The sequence below is a fragment of the Puma concolor genome, chromosome D2 (assembly GCF_028749965.1).
Source record: "Puma concolor isolate L17-30 chromosome D2, mPumCon1.1.hap2, whole genome shotgun sequence".
NCBI classification, from domain to species: domain Eukaryota; kingdom Metazoa; phylum Chordata; class Mammalia; order Carnivora; family Felidae; genus Puma; species Puma concolor.
Window position 1 is genome coordinate 32,522,067 of NC_141677.1, and position 12,808 is coordinate 32,534,874.

Consider the following 12,808-nt stretch of genomic DNA (forward strand, 5'->3'; position numbering starts at 1 on the left):
GATTCCGCCTAGGGGTCATTCTAAAAATCGGTTGCAGAAAAATACCATATGCTGATTGCTGTCAGTTACATGTAACTGTGGTGCCTTTGATTCTGCTGTATTAGTGTCGTGGGTAAGTCATGCAAAATGTATTTGAGACTTAGCTATTTCACCTGGAAATGAAGGGAGAAGGGGCAAATCTCTGAGTCACCTATTAAAATCCCAAAGGTCTCTCTAAAGACACATTTTGAGGGGCGCCTGGGTGGCGCAGTCGGTTAAGCGTCCGACTTCAGCCAGGTCATGATCTCGCGGTCCGTGAGTTCGAGCCCCGTGTCGGGCTCTGGGCTGATGGCTCAGAGCCTGGAGCCTGTTTCCGATTCTGTGTCTCCCTCTCTCTCTGCCCCTCCCCCGTTCATGCTCTGTCTCTCTCTGTCCCAAAAATAAATAAACGTTGAAAAAAAAATTAAAAAAAAAAAAAAAAAAGACACATTTTGAGTGGTTGCCTTGGATCAACCTGTACAGTGCTCGGCAGGCTGACTCTCCAGGGCCTCCAAATGACCAAATGTGACCAGGAAGTTCGTTTTTATAACCAACGTCTAGCCTTAAGGAGAAGTTGCGGACCCTCTGCCTCCAGCGGGTCGCACCTCCCCCGCCCAGGGCCCTGGTGCTGGCCTCTGTCTGGCCAGCAGGCGGCGCGCGGGGCGGGGGGGGCCCGGAGGGGAGGCGGGCCTCTGGCCCGGGCCGGGACGTGCGCGCGCCCGACGCCGGCGCCGCGCACGCCGGGGCTGGGGAGCCATTTCCGGGCGGGGAGGGGCGGGGCCGCCGGCGGTGGGACCTCCAATCTCGGCGGCAGCGGCTGCAGGGGGAGCCCGCGCTCCGCCGCCCCGCGAGTCTGTCGCGTGGTGAGGAGGAGCCGGGCCGGCGAGAGGGAGAGGCTGAGGGGAGGAGCGGGGAGGCGGACTCGGGGCAAAGGAGTGCAGCGGGGCCGTTGCGGCTCCGGAAAAGGGACGGTCGAGCTGGGGCCGAGGGCTCCCGGGTGGGCTGGGCAGGGCAGGGCCGGGCAGCGCGGGGGAGGAGGGAGGGTCGGGCAGAGCGAGGGGCTGGCGGATGCCCGCGGGCGCGCGCTGAGCCTGGGCGCGGGGGGCCCGTGAGTGGGTGCGGGAGAGCGCCGGGGCCGATAGGGAGCGGGCTCCGAAACCCCAGTCCCGCGGAGGTAGGAGCGGACGTCGGGCAGCCCGGATCTGCGGCTCCTTGCGAAGAGAGGAAGGGCTCCGGGGTGGGAGGGATGGGGTCGCGGATGAGGCCAGGAGGCTGGACGCTGGGACGGGCTGCCCCCGGCGCCCGTCCGACTCTTCGCCCCGCTGCGTTTGTGGGCTGGGCCCCGGGCTCCGGTTGGCGGCGGGCTGGGCGTTTCCCCCGGGTGTCTACCTGGGGGGCTTGCTTCGTGGGAGGCTGGGCCTGGATTCGTTTGCTCAGCTGTGGGAGGGAAGGCCGGTGCCAGCAGGGTTCTCATTCGCTGGCCCGGGTGCTGGGGGTGGAGTGTCCTATCTGGGAGTGAAATCTGAGCTCTCAAAGGAGGGAGAGAACCATTTCTTGACTGCTCTAGCGACTCTGGGCGGGCAGACGCGACAGTTTAAAGCTTTGGAAGTAAACAAACCTGGTTCCCTTTTGCAGAGGGGAGGCTCCGTAAGGACACCTGGAAGAGGAAGATGCCGAGTACGGACCTTCTGATGTTGGTGAGCTTTCCCAAACATCCCCTTTGTCATAAGGCGCTTGTCCCTTAAGTTTTATTTTTAGTGCAAAGGATCTGAGTGTGTAACTCTCACTTCTGATGCTTGCTTTTCGTAGCTGAGCCTTCCTGCTACCTTTATTTTGGGTTTAATGTTTGAGATGGGTAAGTGACTGAATTAAACATATGAATATATTCGTATTTAATGAATGTGAAGAATCTTTTACAGAATTCTTGCAACTTATTTTAATCTCTCCCTTCCCGTACTACCGGAGCAGTATTAAAACTTGTATTTTATTTTGTTTGGGTCTGCCGTATATTCGTTTAAAAGCGTGGGTCTCCCAGACTAGAGTTATGATTCCTCAGAAAGCAGATATCCTGTCTTACTTGTTTAAAGAGGAATAAACAGGGGCGCCTGGGTGGCTCGGTCGGTTAAGCGGCCGACTTTGGCTCAGGTCATGATCTCACGGTCCGTGAGTTGGAGCCCCGCGTCGGGCTCTGTGCTGACAGCTCAGAGCCTGGAGCCTGTTTCAGATTCTGTGTCTCCCTCTCTCTGACCCTCCCCTGTTCATGCTCTGTCTCTCCCTGTCTCAAAAATAAATAAAAACGTTAAAAAAAATTAAAAAAAAAATAAAGAGGAATAAACAGCTGTCATGGTGCTCTGTGTATAGTAAGTGCTTAACAAATGCTTGGTGAGTTAAACTGGTTTGAATTTGAGTTATTTTGTTGGACTGAGGAATATGCCTGCTTTGGTAGAAGCTGTTTTTCCCTCTTGAGATTTTCTGTGCCTTTGTTTTGTTTTGTTTTGTTTTGTTTTGTTTTTTGTTTTTAAATAACTGAGGGAGAATAGCATTGCCAAATGCATGTTTACCAAAATGAAGTTTTATTCTTGGGACCTTTATGATTCCATAGAGGCTTTTTATTGTGAGAATTGCAGGGAGCCTATGGTTTTTCAGTAGCTATATAGAAAAAGAGCGTTTCATTTTTTTTTTTTTAAGTTTTTTTTTTTTAGTTGTTTTACATTTATTCATTTTTGAGAGAGAGAGAGAGAGAGAGAGCGAGCATGAGTGGGGAAGGGGCAGAGAGAGAGGGAGACACAGAATCTGAAGCAGGCTCCAGGCTCCAGGCTCCGAGCTGTCAGCACAGAGCCCACGCGGGGCTCAAACCCACAGACCATGAGATCATGACCTGAGCTGAGGTCGGTCGGCCAACCGCCTGAGCCACCCATGCGCCCCAAGCATTTTATTTTTAATAAGCTATTTCTCTGAGTCTGAGGTCTCTTTGTGCAAAAGCATTGATTTAAAGACCATTCCTTTCCCTTTTTTTTTTAAATCTCACTATCGCAGAGAATTGGTAGCCATCACTGGGAATTTGGCAAAAGTGAGTAGTGAGGGTGTTTTTTGTACCCGGTGCTGACTTTCTGTAGTGGCAAAACGTATAAGGTCTGTGGGAATGGTAAAGAGGGAAACTAAGTTGTGATTAGTTCAGGTGTGAGGCAGAGAGCAAGGATGATTTTAAAGACAGGTAAATACTTGGTTTATCCACAGATCCTGGTGAAGAGTTCCCCTAAAATAGCTTCTTGCCTCAATTGTCACGGATTGTCCGTGGATAATAAATAGCCTTATGTGATTTTAAATTCTTATTGCAGGAGCCACATGTTAGGAAAATTGGGAGCTGTAAATAAGTAAAAGGAAGCAACCCCCAATAATTCCACTAGTCGGAAATAACTACCGTTAGTACCTTACAGGGTTAATGCAGAATGATTTGTAACTATTGACAATTTGCTTACAGATCAGTATCTTTATGTAAATTAGGATTTCTGTGTGTGAGTAGGATATACCCTCGTGCCCAGAGATGTGCTTATTACTTCTTGGGCCCGTGGGCTCTCTGTAGCAGTGTTTTTATTCAGAATGTTAACTTTGGAATCAGTTTTGTTTTGGAACATTTCTGTAGCAATCACCACTACTTTTCATTTTCTCATTTGATGATCTAGAATATTTAGGGTGTTGATTTGCTTGTTGGTGTAGAGAATTAATTCACAGGGATAAAGACTGGCCCTCAAGAATCCTCATGCTCTAAAGATATGGCACTTGTTCCTTGAGGTGCTTTCTCTGGAAAAGTTGTTATTTCTACTTTTCTTTTTTTTTTAATTTTTTATTTAAAAAAAAATTTTTTTTTAACGTTTATTTGTTTTTGAGACAGAGAGAGACAGAGCATGAACAGGGGAGGGGCAGAGAGAGAGGGAGACACAGAATCTGAAACAGGCTCCAGGCTCTGAGCAGTCAGCACAGAGCCTGACCCGGGGCCCGAACTCACGGACCGTGAGATCATGACCTGAGCTGAAGTCGGACGCTTAACCGACCGAGCCACGCAGGCGCCCCTTCCTACTTTCCTTCCTTCCTTCCTTCCTTCCTTCCTTCCTTCCTTCCTTCCTTCCTTCCTTCCTTTCTCTCTTTTTCTTTCTTTCTTTCTCTCTCTCTTTTTTTTCTTTCTTTCTTTTTCTTTCTTTCTCTTTTTCTCTTTTCTTTTCTTTTCTTTTCTTTTCTTTTCTTTTCTTTTCTTTTCTTTTCTTTTCGTTATTCATTCTTTGCCTGTGCTGTGCTAAAGAATCAATGGCCAGGGCCCGGTGTTCAATGGGGGCATTAAACCATCATTATCTGTGTTCTTCAGTTACTTTGTATGAAGCAGGAGACTTGTTCTGGGCCCTTTAACTGGGAAGAAAGGACCCTAGTTAATAAAAAATAGCCTGCATGCAGGGCAGCGTATTGTAGAACCTTAGAACCTCAGAATAGAAGTAATCTTGGAGGCCGTATGATGCAACTTCTTACTTATGTTGTATATGAATCCTTTTTTGAGCATCTCTGATCAATGATGTCTAGTCATCCCTCCTTTCTGCTGGGGGAATAAGATAGACATAAGCTAGGAGATGGTACATGGTGGATCCAGGAATAATAGAAGTCTGATAGTTAATATTTATTGAACAGGTATTACATGTTAGGTGCAGAAATAGATACTCTACATATTTATTTAATTTTCACAATGACCCGTGGAAAAGTATGCTGGCATCCTCCTTTTGTAGATGGAAAACTAGGCTTAGAGAGGGCACCACAGTAATGAAGTTTTAACCACACTTAAGTCTTACTTCGAATCCCTCCTTATCTGCTTTGCAGTGCTGTCTCTGGGCCACGTTCCCCATAAGGGACAGAAGAGGTTGGTGAGCTTTGTGACTGATGCGAGGGGGTTTGTGTGGACCGGGACTGGGGCAGGCTGAGTAGGATAGCTGTGCCCTCTAAGGGAGCACTTTGGAAGCGAGTGTGTGGGGTGTTTTTGTTTTCTAGTACGATCTTGTCTGAAAATCCATATGTTTAAAAAAGTGTTTTTAAATGTTTATTTTTGAGAGAGAGAGAAACAGAGTGCGAGCGAGGGAGGGGCAGAGAGAGAGGGAGATACAGAATCTGAAGCAGGCTCCAGGTTCCGAGCTGTCAGCACAGAGCCTGACACAGGGCTCGAACTCATGAACTGTGAGATCATGACCTGAGCCGAAGTCAGATGCTCAATCAGCTGAACCACCCAGGCAGCCCTACATATTTTTTTGTACAGGTCTTGTTTATTTTCTCTCACCTTGCAGTTAGGGCACTCTATTGCAAACTTAAGCATTATATTCATATATGTGTAATGCTGCAGTCTTTGAATTTCATTTCAGAATAATAAAGGGGCATACCACATATTTGTTATAAAGAGAGGGCATTGGGTTTGATAGGGTTGGAAACTATTGTGTGGACAGGATACTGTGAACCCAAAGCATGAAGATGAACTGGGGTCTGTCCATGACAGACCTTGTATTCCAGACTACAGAGCTTGGGCTAACAGCCCTCAGCGCTTCCTTGCCCTTAATTTTGTCCTCTTTTGATAAGGTGGTTTGCCTGCCTTCTTCCACTTGCTTACTTACGGCATGTCACGGCCTGTAATACTTTCCACCTGTGTCTCACAGAGAGTAAGAGGGGTGAGAGTATCCATCGGACACTTGCGATGCTTTCAGAAGAATGTCAAGTCCAGAAATTTTTTTAGGAGTTTTTCTCCACGTTGGCAACCATTCTTTTCATCCAAGTTCTCCTCCTTCCTAGTGCTAGGGAATGGTATCGCTTCGCAAGTTGTCAGATACTTCTGGTTTTTAAGAAAAGAATACTTTATGAAGCCAAGTCTTCTCCTTAGGTGGCTTTTCTCTTGTGAATGGTGCGGTGAATCGTATGCACCATGACAGTGCTGGGTAGAGTTTGAGATAGTTTATCTAGGGCCAGGGTTCTCAGATAAGTGTGATTTTGCCCCTCCCCCCCCCCCCCCCCCAACCTCGGAACATTTGGCAATGTCTGGAGACATTCTTGGTTGTCAAACTTGGGTGCTAGTGGTCAGGGATGCAACTGAAGGCCCTACTATGCACACAGTCGTCCACTCTCAAGAATTATCTGGCCTAAAATGTCCGTAGTGCTTGGGTTGAGAAACCCTGGTCTAGGGTTCCTTACCATAGGTAATGGCATCTGGGTAACCCTTGCATTCATACAGGTAGGGGACTGAGTCTTGTCTTAGAGTTTAATGGGCCCGTTACAGTGTTACTTAGGGTTGTTTTGCCCATGGATGAAGTCCTGCTTTGGGATATGTATATTGGACAATATACAGCATAATCTTCCATAACACAGTAAAATTGTAAGAAATGTTTTCCTTTGCAACATTTCTGCAGCACTCTCTTGATTTGGAAACAGTAAGCCTGTCTCCGTTTTGCGTTTTGGGTTCAGATGGAATGTTTCTAGACCTTAGAGCTTTATCTTTGAGCCTTGAATCTTTTTCAGGCATGCTTTCTTTCTGAATGTCTGATAGGATTTGAGCAATAAACCAAAAAATCGACACTAAAAGCTCATTTGTAGTATTTGAATGTGGTGTCTTATTTGTAGGATTGTCTAGAAGAAAGGGAAAATTCATTGGGACTGGTAGGACCTTTAAAATTTTGTTGACAATTTGAATGGCCCTCATAAGATAAGTATTGTATTTGGCATTGTTCCAGCCTTATTAGTAAAGTAAAACTTTAACGGCAAGTTTGATAATTTTTCCAGCTGTTGGTCTAAAGGAAGGAGGGGTTATAAATAGAAAAACCTCAGATCCCAGTTTTCGGCTTGGCTTTGCTGTCTGGGTGTCAGGAACTTTTAGTAACGTTTGCCTTCTTAACTAGGCTTTGCCCAATGTCCTGTTGCATAGTTTGTATACATTGGTGGCACAATTGGCCGTCATCGTGGGATTAAGAATTTTCTGTGGGAATTGATTTATAGTGAATCAGGAAACATGCAGAACAGAATTACTGGGAGAAAAACCATGCTGTGGGGTAAGAGGAAATACGAGGCATCTGGGAAGATAGAGTAGTAGAGGCTGAGTCATCGGTTGGATATATCGATTATCTCCTGGGAGCCTCCAGTAGTGGGACTGAGGAGATGAGAGGACTATTTACAAACTGGGCAGAGTCGAGGAAGACCAGTAGGGGTTGGCGAAACACCTCGAGGCCAAGAGCCGTTAGCATTGTTAGGCTTGAAGGGGCAAAGGTGCAGTAGTTTCTGGAACCTTGAGAGGTTAGCTGTAGGCGAGAGTGACCCATAGGATTTCTGCCACTGCCAGCCGGTAGCCCTGCAGGAAGGGAATCCAGGGGAATAAATACCTCAGACTCTGTCAAAATTTTCCCACCCTCTGATCTCATGCTGGAGACTTTCGCTGGCCAAACCCAACCGGAAAGGGAGCCTGGGTGATTTACTTCATGGAGGGTAGCCCGTTGAGGCACATAGAGGTGGAAGGTTGGGCTGAGGGCGTGGAGGAACCAAGGGAGGGTAGCCAGTGTGCTAAAGTTGAGGTCAAGTTAGTTTTGAAAGGCACAAGTGAGAAGACAGCTTGTTAGCAGAGTCTGGTAAAATGGATAGGAGATGGAATGTTCTAGAGAAGGAATGTTCTCGCCGATAACAGAAGGATAGATTCAGAGGCAAAGTGTCGCCACGGCTTTGGCAAGGCCAGAGCTGCTTTTTTCCAGAGGTAGCCTCAGAATCTTAATTGCCTCAAGGGCCTTTAGAAATCCTGCAGTCCAGCTTCCCTTTGCTCTGTGGAAATCCTTCCCCCAGTGCCCTGCCAGGGGTGGGTGTGGGATGCTTTCTCAGGGAGCTCTTGCCATTGTTGGACAGCTTGAATTGTCAGAAAGGTTTTCATTTCTCCAGATCACTGAACACATCCATTCGGGTTAGGTTTGGCTGCTTATGAGAGAAAAACTAAAGTTATGGCGATTTTTAAAAGGTAGAAAAAGACTTCTCTAAAGTAAGAGGAACCCAGAGTAGACAATTCGTGGCTGATGTGGCCATTCCTAGGTCTTTGAGGAGGTTCCCCCGCACACGGTGTGTCCCCTCCTGGTCCAGGATAACCGTGCTGAGCTTGAGCTGTCAGGTTCATGTTTTCTCAGGTAGGAAGAGGAAGGGCAGGAAGAAGGGCTTGCCCTGCTTTTGGGTTGAAGGTGTTTTCACGTGGAACTTAGCATACATACACAAGACTGTATAAAGCACATCGCAACGTTTTAATAAAACAGTCATAACATCTATCCCCCAGGCTAAAAAATAGAACATTTGGGGTGCCTGGGTGGCTCAGTCGGTTAAGCGTCCCACTTCAGCCCAGGTCATGATCTCACGGTTAGTGAGTTTGAGCCCTTCACCGGGCTCTGTGCTGTCGGTGCATAGCCCGCTTCCGATCCTCTGTCCCCCTCTCTGACCCTCCCCCACTCACGCTCACTCTCTTTGTCCCTCAAAAATAGATAAACATTTACAAAACCCTTTAGAACGTTTACCTCCAATCCCTGATGACATCTCCTTTCCTTCCCTCTAGGGAGAACTATCCTGATTTTGGGAATAATTATTCTCTTGCTGTGTTAAAGGAAAAAAAAAAAAGAAAAAAAGTGTTACCCCCATGTACACTTTCCCTAAGTTCAGTTTTGTTTGCTTTTTCACTTGCTGTAAATTGATTTATATGTTTTTTTTGTGGTTTTCCCATGTTGCTCGGTGTTTGTGAGACTCATCCATGTTGGTCTGTGCAGTTTATTGGTTTTAGGTCCTTGATTTTCACTGTTGCATAATATTTCATTGTATGACTGTCACAGATTATCCGTTCCATGATGGGCACTTGGGTGGCTTCCAGTTTGAGGCTTTTTTGAACATTACTGTTAGGAACTTTCTTGTATGTGACAGGGGGTCAGAATTGCAAGTTTTTCTGGGATTTAGTCCTCCTGGTGGAACTGCTGCATTATGACTTCGCTAGATAATGGCAGACTTTTCAGAAGAAGCTGCAACAGTTTATACTTCTAGCAACAGTATATGAGAGTTCTTGTTCCTACACAGCTTGGCAAAACTGGTATTTACAAGGCTTTTTTACTTTTTGCCAGTCCAGTAGGGGTGAAGTCTAATTGATTTCCAGGTGAATTCCCCTAATTACTAGTGAGGGTGAGTGTCCTTTTCAAGGTCTGTTGACTCTTTGGAGCTCCTGTTTTGTGCGGGCCTCTTCCAGCCTTATGCTTTATCAATTATTTGTTTCTCCTTGTAGTTCTATTAGATTTTGCTGTATGTGTTTTGAGATTTTGTTACCAGGTGCATACAGATTTAAAATTGTTATATCTTACCCAGGAGGTTGTGCTTTTTATCTGACAGTGCTTTTTTGAGTTCATATAATACAGCTGTGTGAGCTTTTTGTCATGAAATGGGCAGATTGTAAATGTTTGAAGGAATGGCTTGCCTGTTGTATAGGCAGAAACTGTGGAACAGTCTTCCTCTTAGTCCATTCTTCGGGCACATTGTTATTTATGTGTCCTATTATCCCATGAAGTGGATAAATCACCTTTATTTTATTTTTTTAATTTACATCCAAATAGTTAGCATATGGTGCAACAATGATTTCAGGAGTAGATTCCTTAATGCCCCTTACCCATTTAGCCCATCCCCCCCATCCCCCCTCCAGTAACCCTCAGTTCTCCATATTTAAGAGTCTCTTCTGTTTTGTCCCCCTCCCTCTTTTTATATTATTTTTGCTTTCCTTCCCTTATGTTCATCTGTTGTATCTTGTAAAGTCCTCCTATGAGTGAAGTCATATGATACTTGTCTTTCTTTGACTAATTTCACTTAGCATAATACCCTCCAGTTCCATCCACGTAGTTGCAGATGGCAAGATTTCATTCTTTTTGATTGCCGAGTAATACTCCATTGTATATATATATATACACCATATCTTCTTTATCCATTCATCCATCGATGGACATTTGGGCTCTTTCCATACTTTGGCTATTGTTGATAGTGCTGCTATGAACATGGGGATGCATGTGTCCCTTCGAAACAGCACACCTGTGTCCCTTGGATAAATGCCTAGTAGTGCAATTGCTGGGTCATAGGGTAGTTCTATTTTTAGTTTTTTGAGGAACCTCCATACTGTTTTCCAGAGTGCACCAGCTTGCTTTCCCATAAATCACTTTTGAATTTAAAAATGAAGTAGAGGGGTGCCTGAGTGGCTCAGTCAGTTAAGCGTCCAACTTTGGCTCAGGTCATGATCTCACGGTTCGTGGGTTCAAGTCCCCCATCAGGCTCTGTGCTGACAGCTCCTCGGCTCCTCCTCCTCGGCTCATGCGATGTCTGCCCCTCCTCGGCTCATGCGATGTCTCTCTCTCTCTCAAAAATAAAGAAACATTAAAAAAAATAATTACAAAAGAAGTAGAGTTTTCGGGTGCCTGGGTGGCTCAGTTGGTTAAGCGCCCGACTCTTGATCTCGCCTCAGGTCGTGATCTCTCGGTTCTTGAGTTCAAGCTCCGTGTTGGGCTATGCACTGACAGCACGGAGCCTGCTTAGAATTTTCTTTCTCCCTCTGTCTCTGCTCCTCCCCCATTCATGCACTCTCTCTTTCCCTCTCTGTCTCAAAATAAGTCAACTTAAAAAAACATAAAAAAGGTTCTTTTTTTTGAGGTATATCTTACAGTAAAGGGCACAAATCTTAATGGTACAGGTCAGTTATATTTGCATATGTATGCTGTACTCGCTGCCCAGGTACAAAGAATGGCCAGCATCCCAACAAGTTCCCTCGCATTTGGTACCCACCAAAGGTTATCTTTCTTCTCACTGTAGGTTAGTTTTGCTGATTTTTGAACTTTGCATAAATGGAAACACAGTTCACGTTATTTTCTGAGTATCCTGTTTGCTGAATCTGTGAGATTCAGCCATGCCCTTATATAGCAGTATTTTTTTTTTTTTTTAATTTTTTAACGTTTATTTTTTGAGATGCCGAGACAGAGCATGAGCAGGGGAGGGGCAGAGAGAGAGAGGGAGTCACAGAATCCGAAGCAGATTCCAGGCTCTGAGCTGTCAGCAGAGTCCGACGCGGGGCTTGAACTCACGAGCCACGAGATCATGATCTGAGCTGAAGTTGGACGCTTAACCGACTGAGCCACCCAGGCGCCCCCGGGTAGCAGTAGTTTTAAAACTCATGGCTGTGTAGTTGCACGATGTATAAAATCCCACCATTTATTCATTCTATAGTTGACGAACATTTCTGTTTCTGGTGTTGGCTGTTTTGAATGACACTTCTACATTCTTGATTGAACATGTCTTTTGGTGAGCATAGACTTGCCAGGTCATGAGGCGTACACTGCCAGACAGGTTTCCCGAGTGGTTGTCTGATTTACACTCCCACAAGGTTTTCTTAATATGTAACTTTTGCATTTCGCTTTCCAGCAACAAATCTTAAATTTCTGTTACCTGCACACTACGTGTGGGAGACAGCATGGAAAACTCTTTCCTGAAGCAGGTTAGGCACTTCTAAAGTGTGAAACACCCTTCCGTTTCTGTCATTTCCCCGGAAAGTAAAAGCCTACTGCGTTCTTATTTACCTCGTCCATCACTATTAATAAACATTTGACGTAAAGAGAGCAGAGTTTTCTTTTAAGGGCAGACGTTTAGATTTGCAAAACCCCATTTGTAGCAGATAATTTGAAGGTAAAATCATAGTGCTCTGGAACTCTTTGGAGTCTAAGGAGCTGTTATAGTAGGTTTATACTTTGTGCTCCATATTGGGGAGACCTTTTTTTCTGGAGGCTTTTTCTGAAGGCATTTAAATGCACTCCTTTGAAATGCATTTTGGCTGATGGATCTAAAAAGGGATACGTCAGTTCTGTCTTGAGTTCCAGTCTTACTGGTGCTGGGACAGGTGAGGCAAATAGAAGATTCTGTTTGCAAACTCTAACAGGAAGGACCAGAGGACAAAAACAAGAATGCCGTGGGAGACCTGCTCCTTGGCTAGCTGCATTGCAGCCAGGGCAGACGAAGGCCTAAGGTTATATTGCCCAGCCCTTTTTGATAAGCTTGTGATTTCAGATGCTTTCCCAAGACTCGTAACTGTAGCAGTCAACAGCAATCTGTCCAGATGCCTGAAATCAGCCTTATGATCTGTAAACATAAGTGGGTAACCAGTTTAGTCTTGTTTTGTAAGTAAGAGGACACTTGTAATCTTCTGATCGAATTAAATAGTGGAAGGCCGAGAGTTGATGTAACATGTGTCTTATTAAATGGAGGAGCAGCTCACTAGTCGCCGGCGTCTTACTACCATCCTCTGTAAGAAAACACAGTGTAGGGCTGCCCGGGTGGCTCAATCGGTTAAGCGTCCTACTTCTGCTTGGGTCATGGTCTCACCGTCCGTGAGTTCGGGGCCCTGCGTCCGGCTCTGTGCTGACAGCTCAGAGCCTGGAGCCTGTTTCAGATTCTGTGTCTCCCTCTGTCTCTGCCCCTTCCCCACTCACACTCTGTCTCTGAAAAATGAATAAACCTTAAAAAAATAAAATAAAAAAAGAAGACACGATGTAGGCCTGGGAATCAAACCACTTACAGCCTCTCCCAGCTCTATCTGTGGGACTTTGCTTGAGACCTTGCAAAGGTTACTTGTCCTTGCTGCTTACTGAAAAGGAAAGGGGAATGTTTCCTCACAGAGATTCCGATTCCTCAAATACTTAGTGTTTATTATCTGCGGTTGCTTTCTTATTACCTTACTGCACTGAATACTCAC

General features: G+C 45.7%; 1 protein-coding gene across 5 annotated transcripts in view; it reads left to right on the forward strand.

Moving 5' to 3' along the window:
- The first annotated feature begins 800 nt into the window (after positions 1-800).
- SGPL1 (sphingosine-1-phosphate lyase 1) overlaps positions 801-12,808 on the forward strand; it is a 59,055-nt gene continuing 47,047 nt past the window's right edge. Inside the window, exons 1-2 of one of the 5 annotated variants that reach the window (XM_086679907.1) lie at positions 801-881; positions 1,654-1,715. In XM_086679907.1, coding sequence (XP_086536033.1) covers positions 1,689-1,715 — 27 coding nt within the window. In that variant the 5' untranslated portion in view covers positions 801-881; positions 1,654-1,688. Of the gene's footprint in view, positions 882-923; positions 1,016-1,107; positions 1,193-1,651; positions 1,716-12,808 lie in introns of those variants that run through there. The other 4 variants (XM_086679908.1, XM_086679909.1, XM_086679910.1 and 1 more) reach the window with 4 other exon arrangements.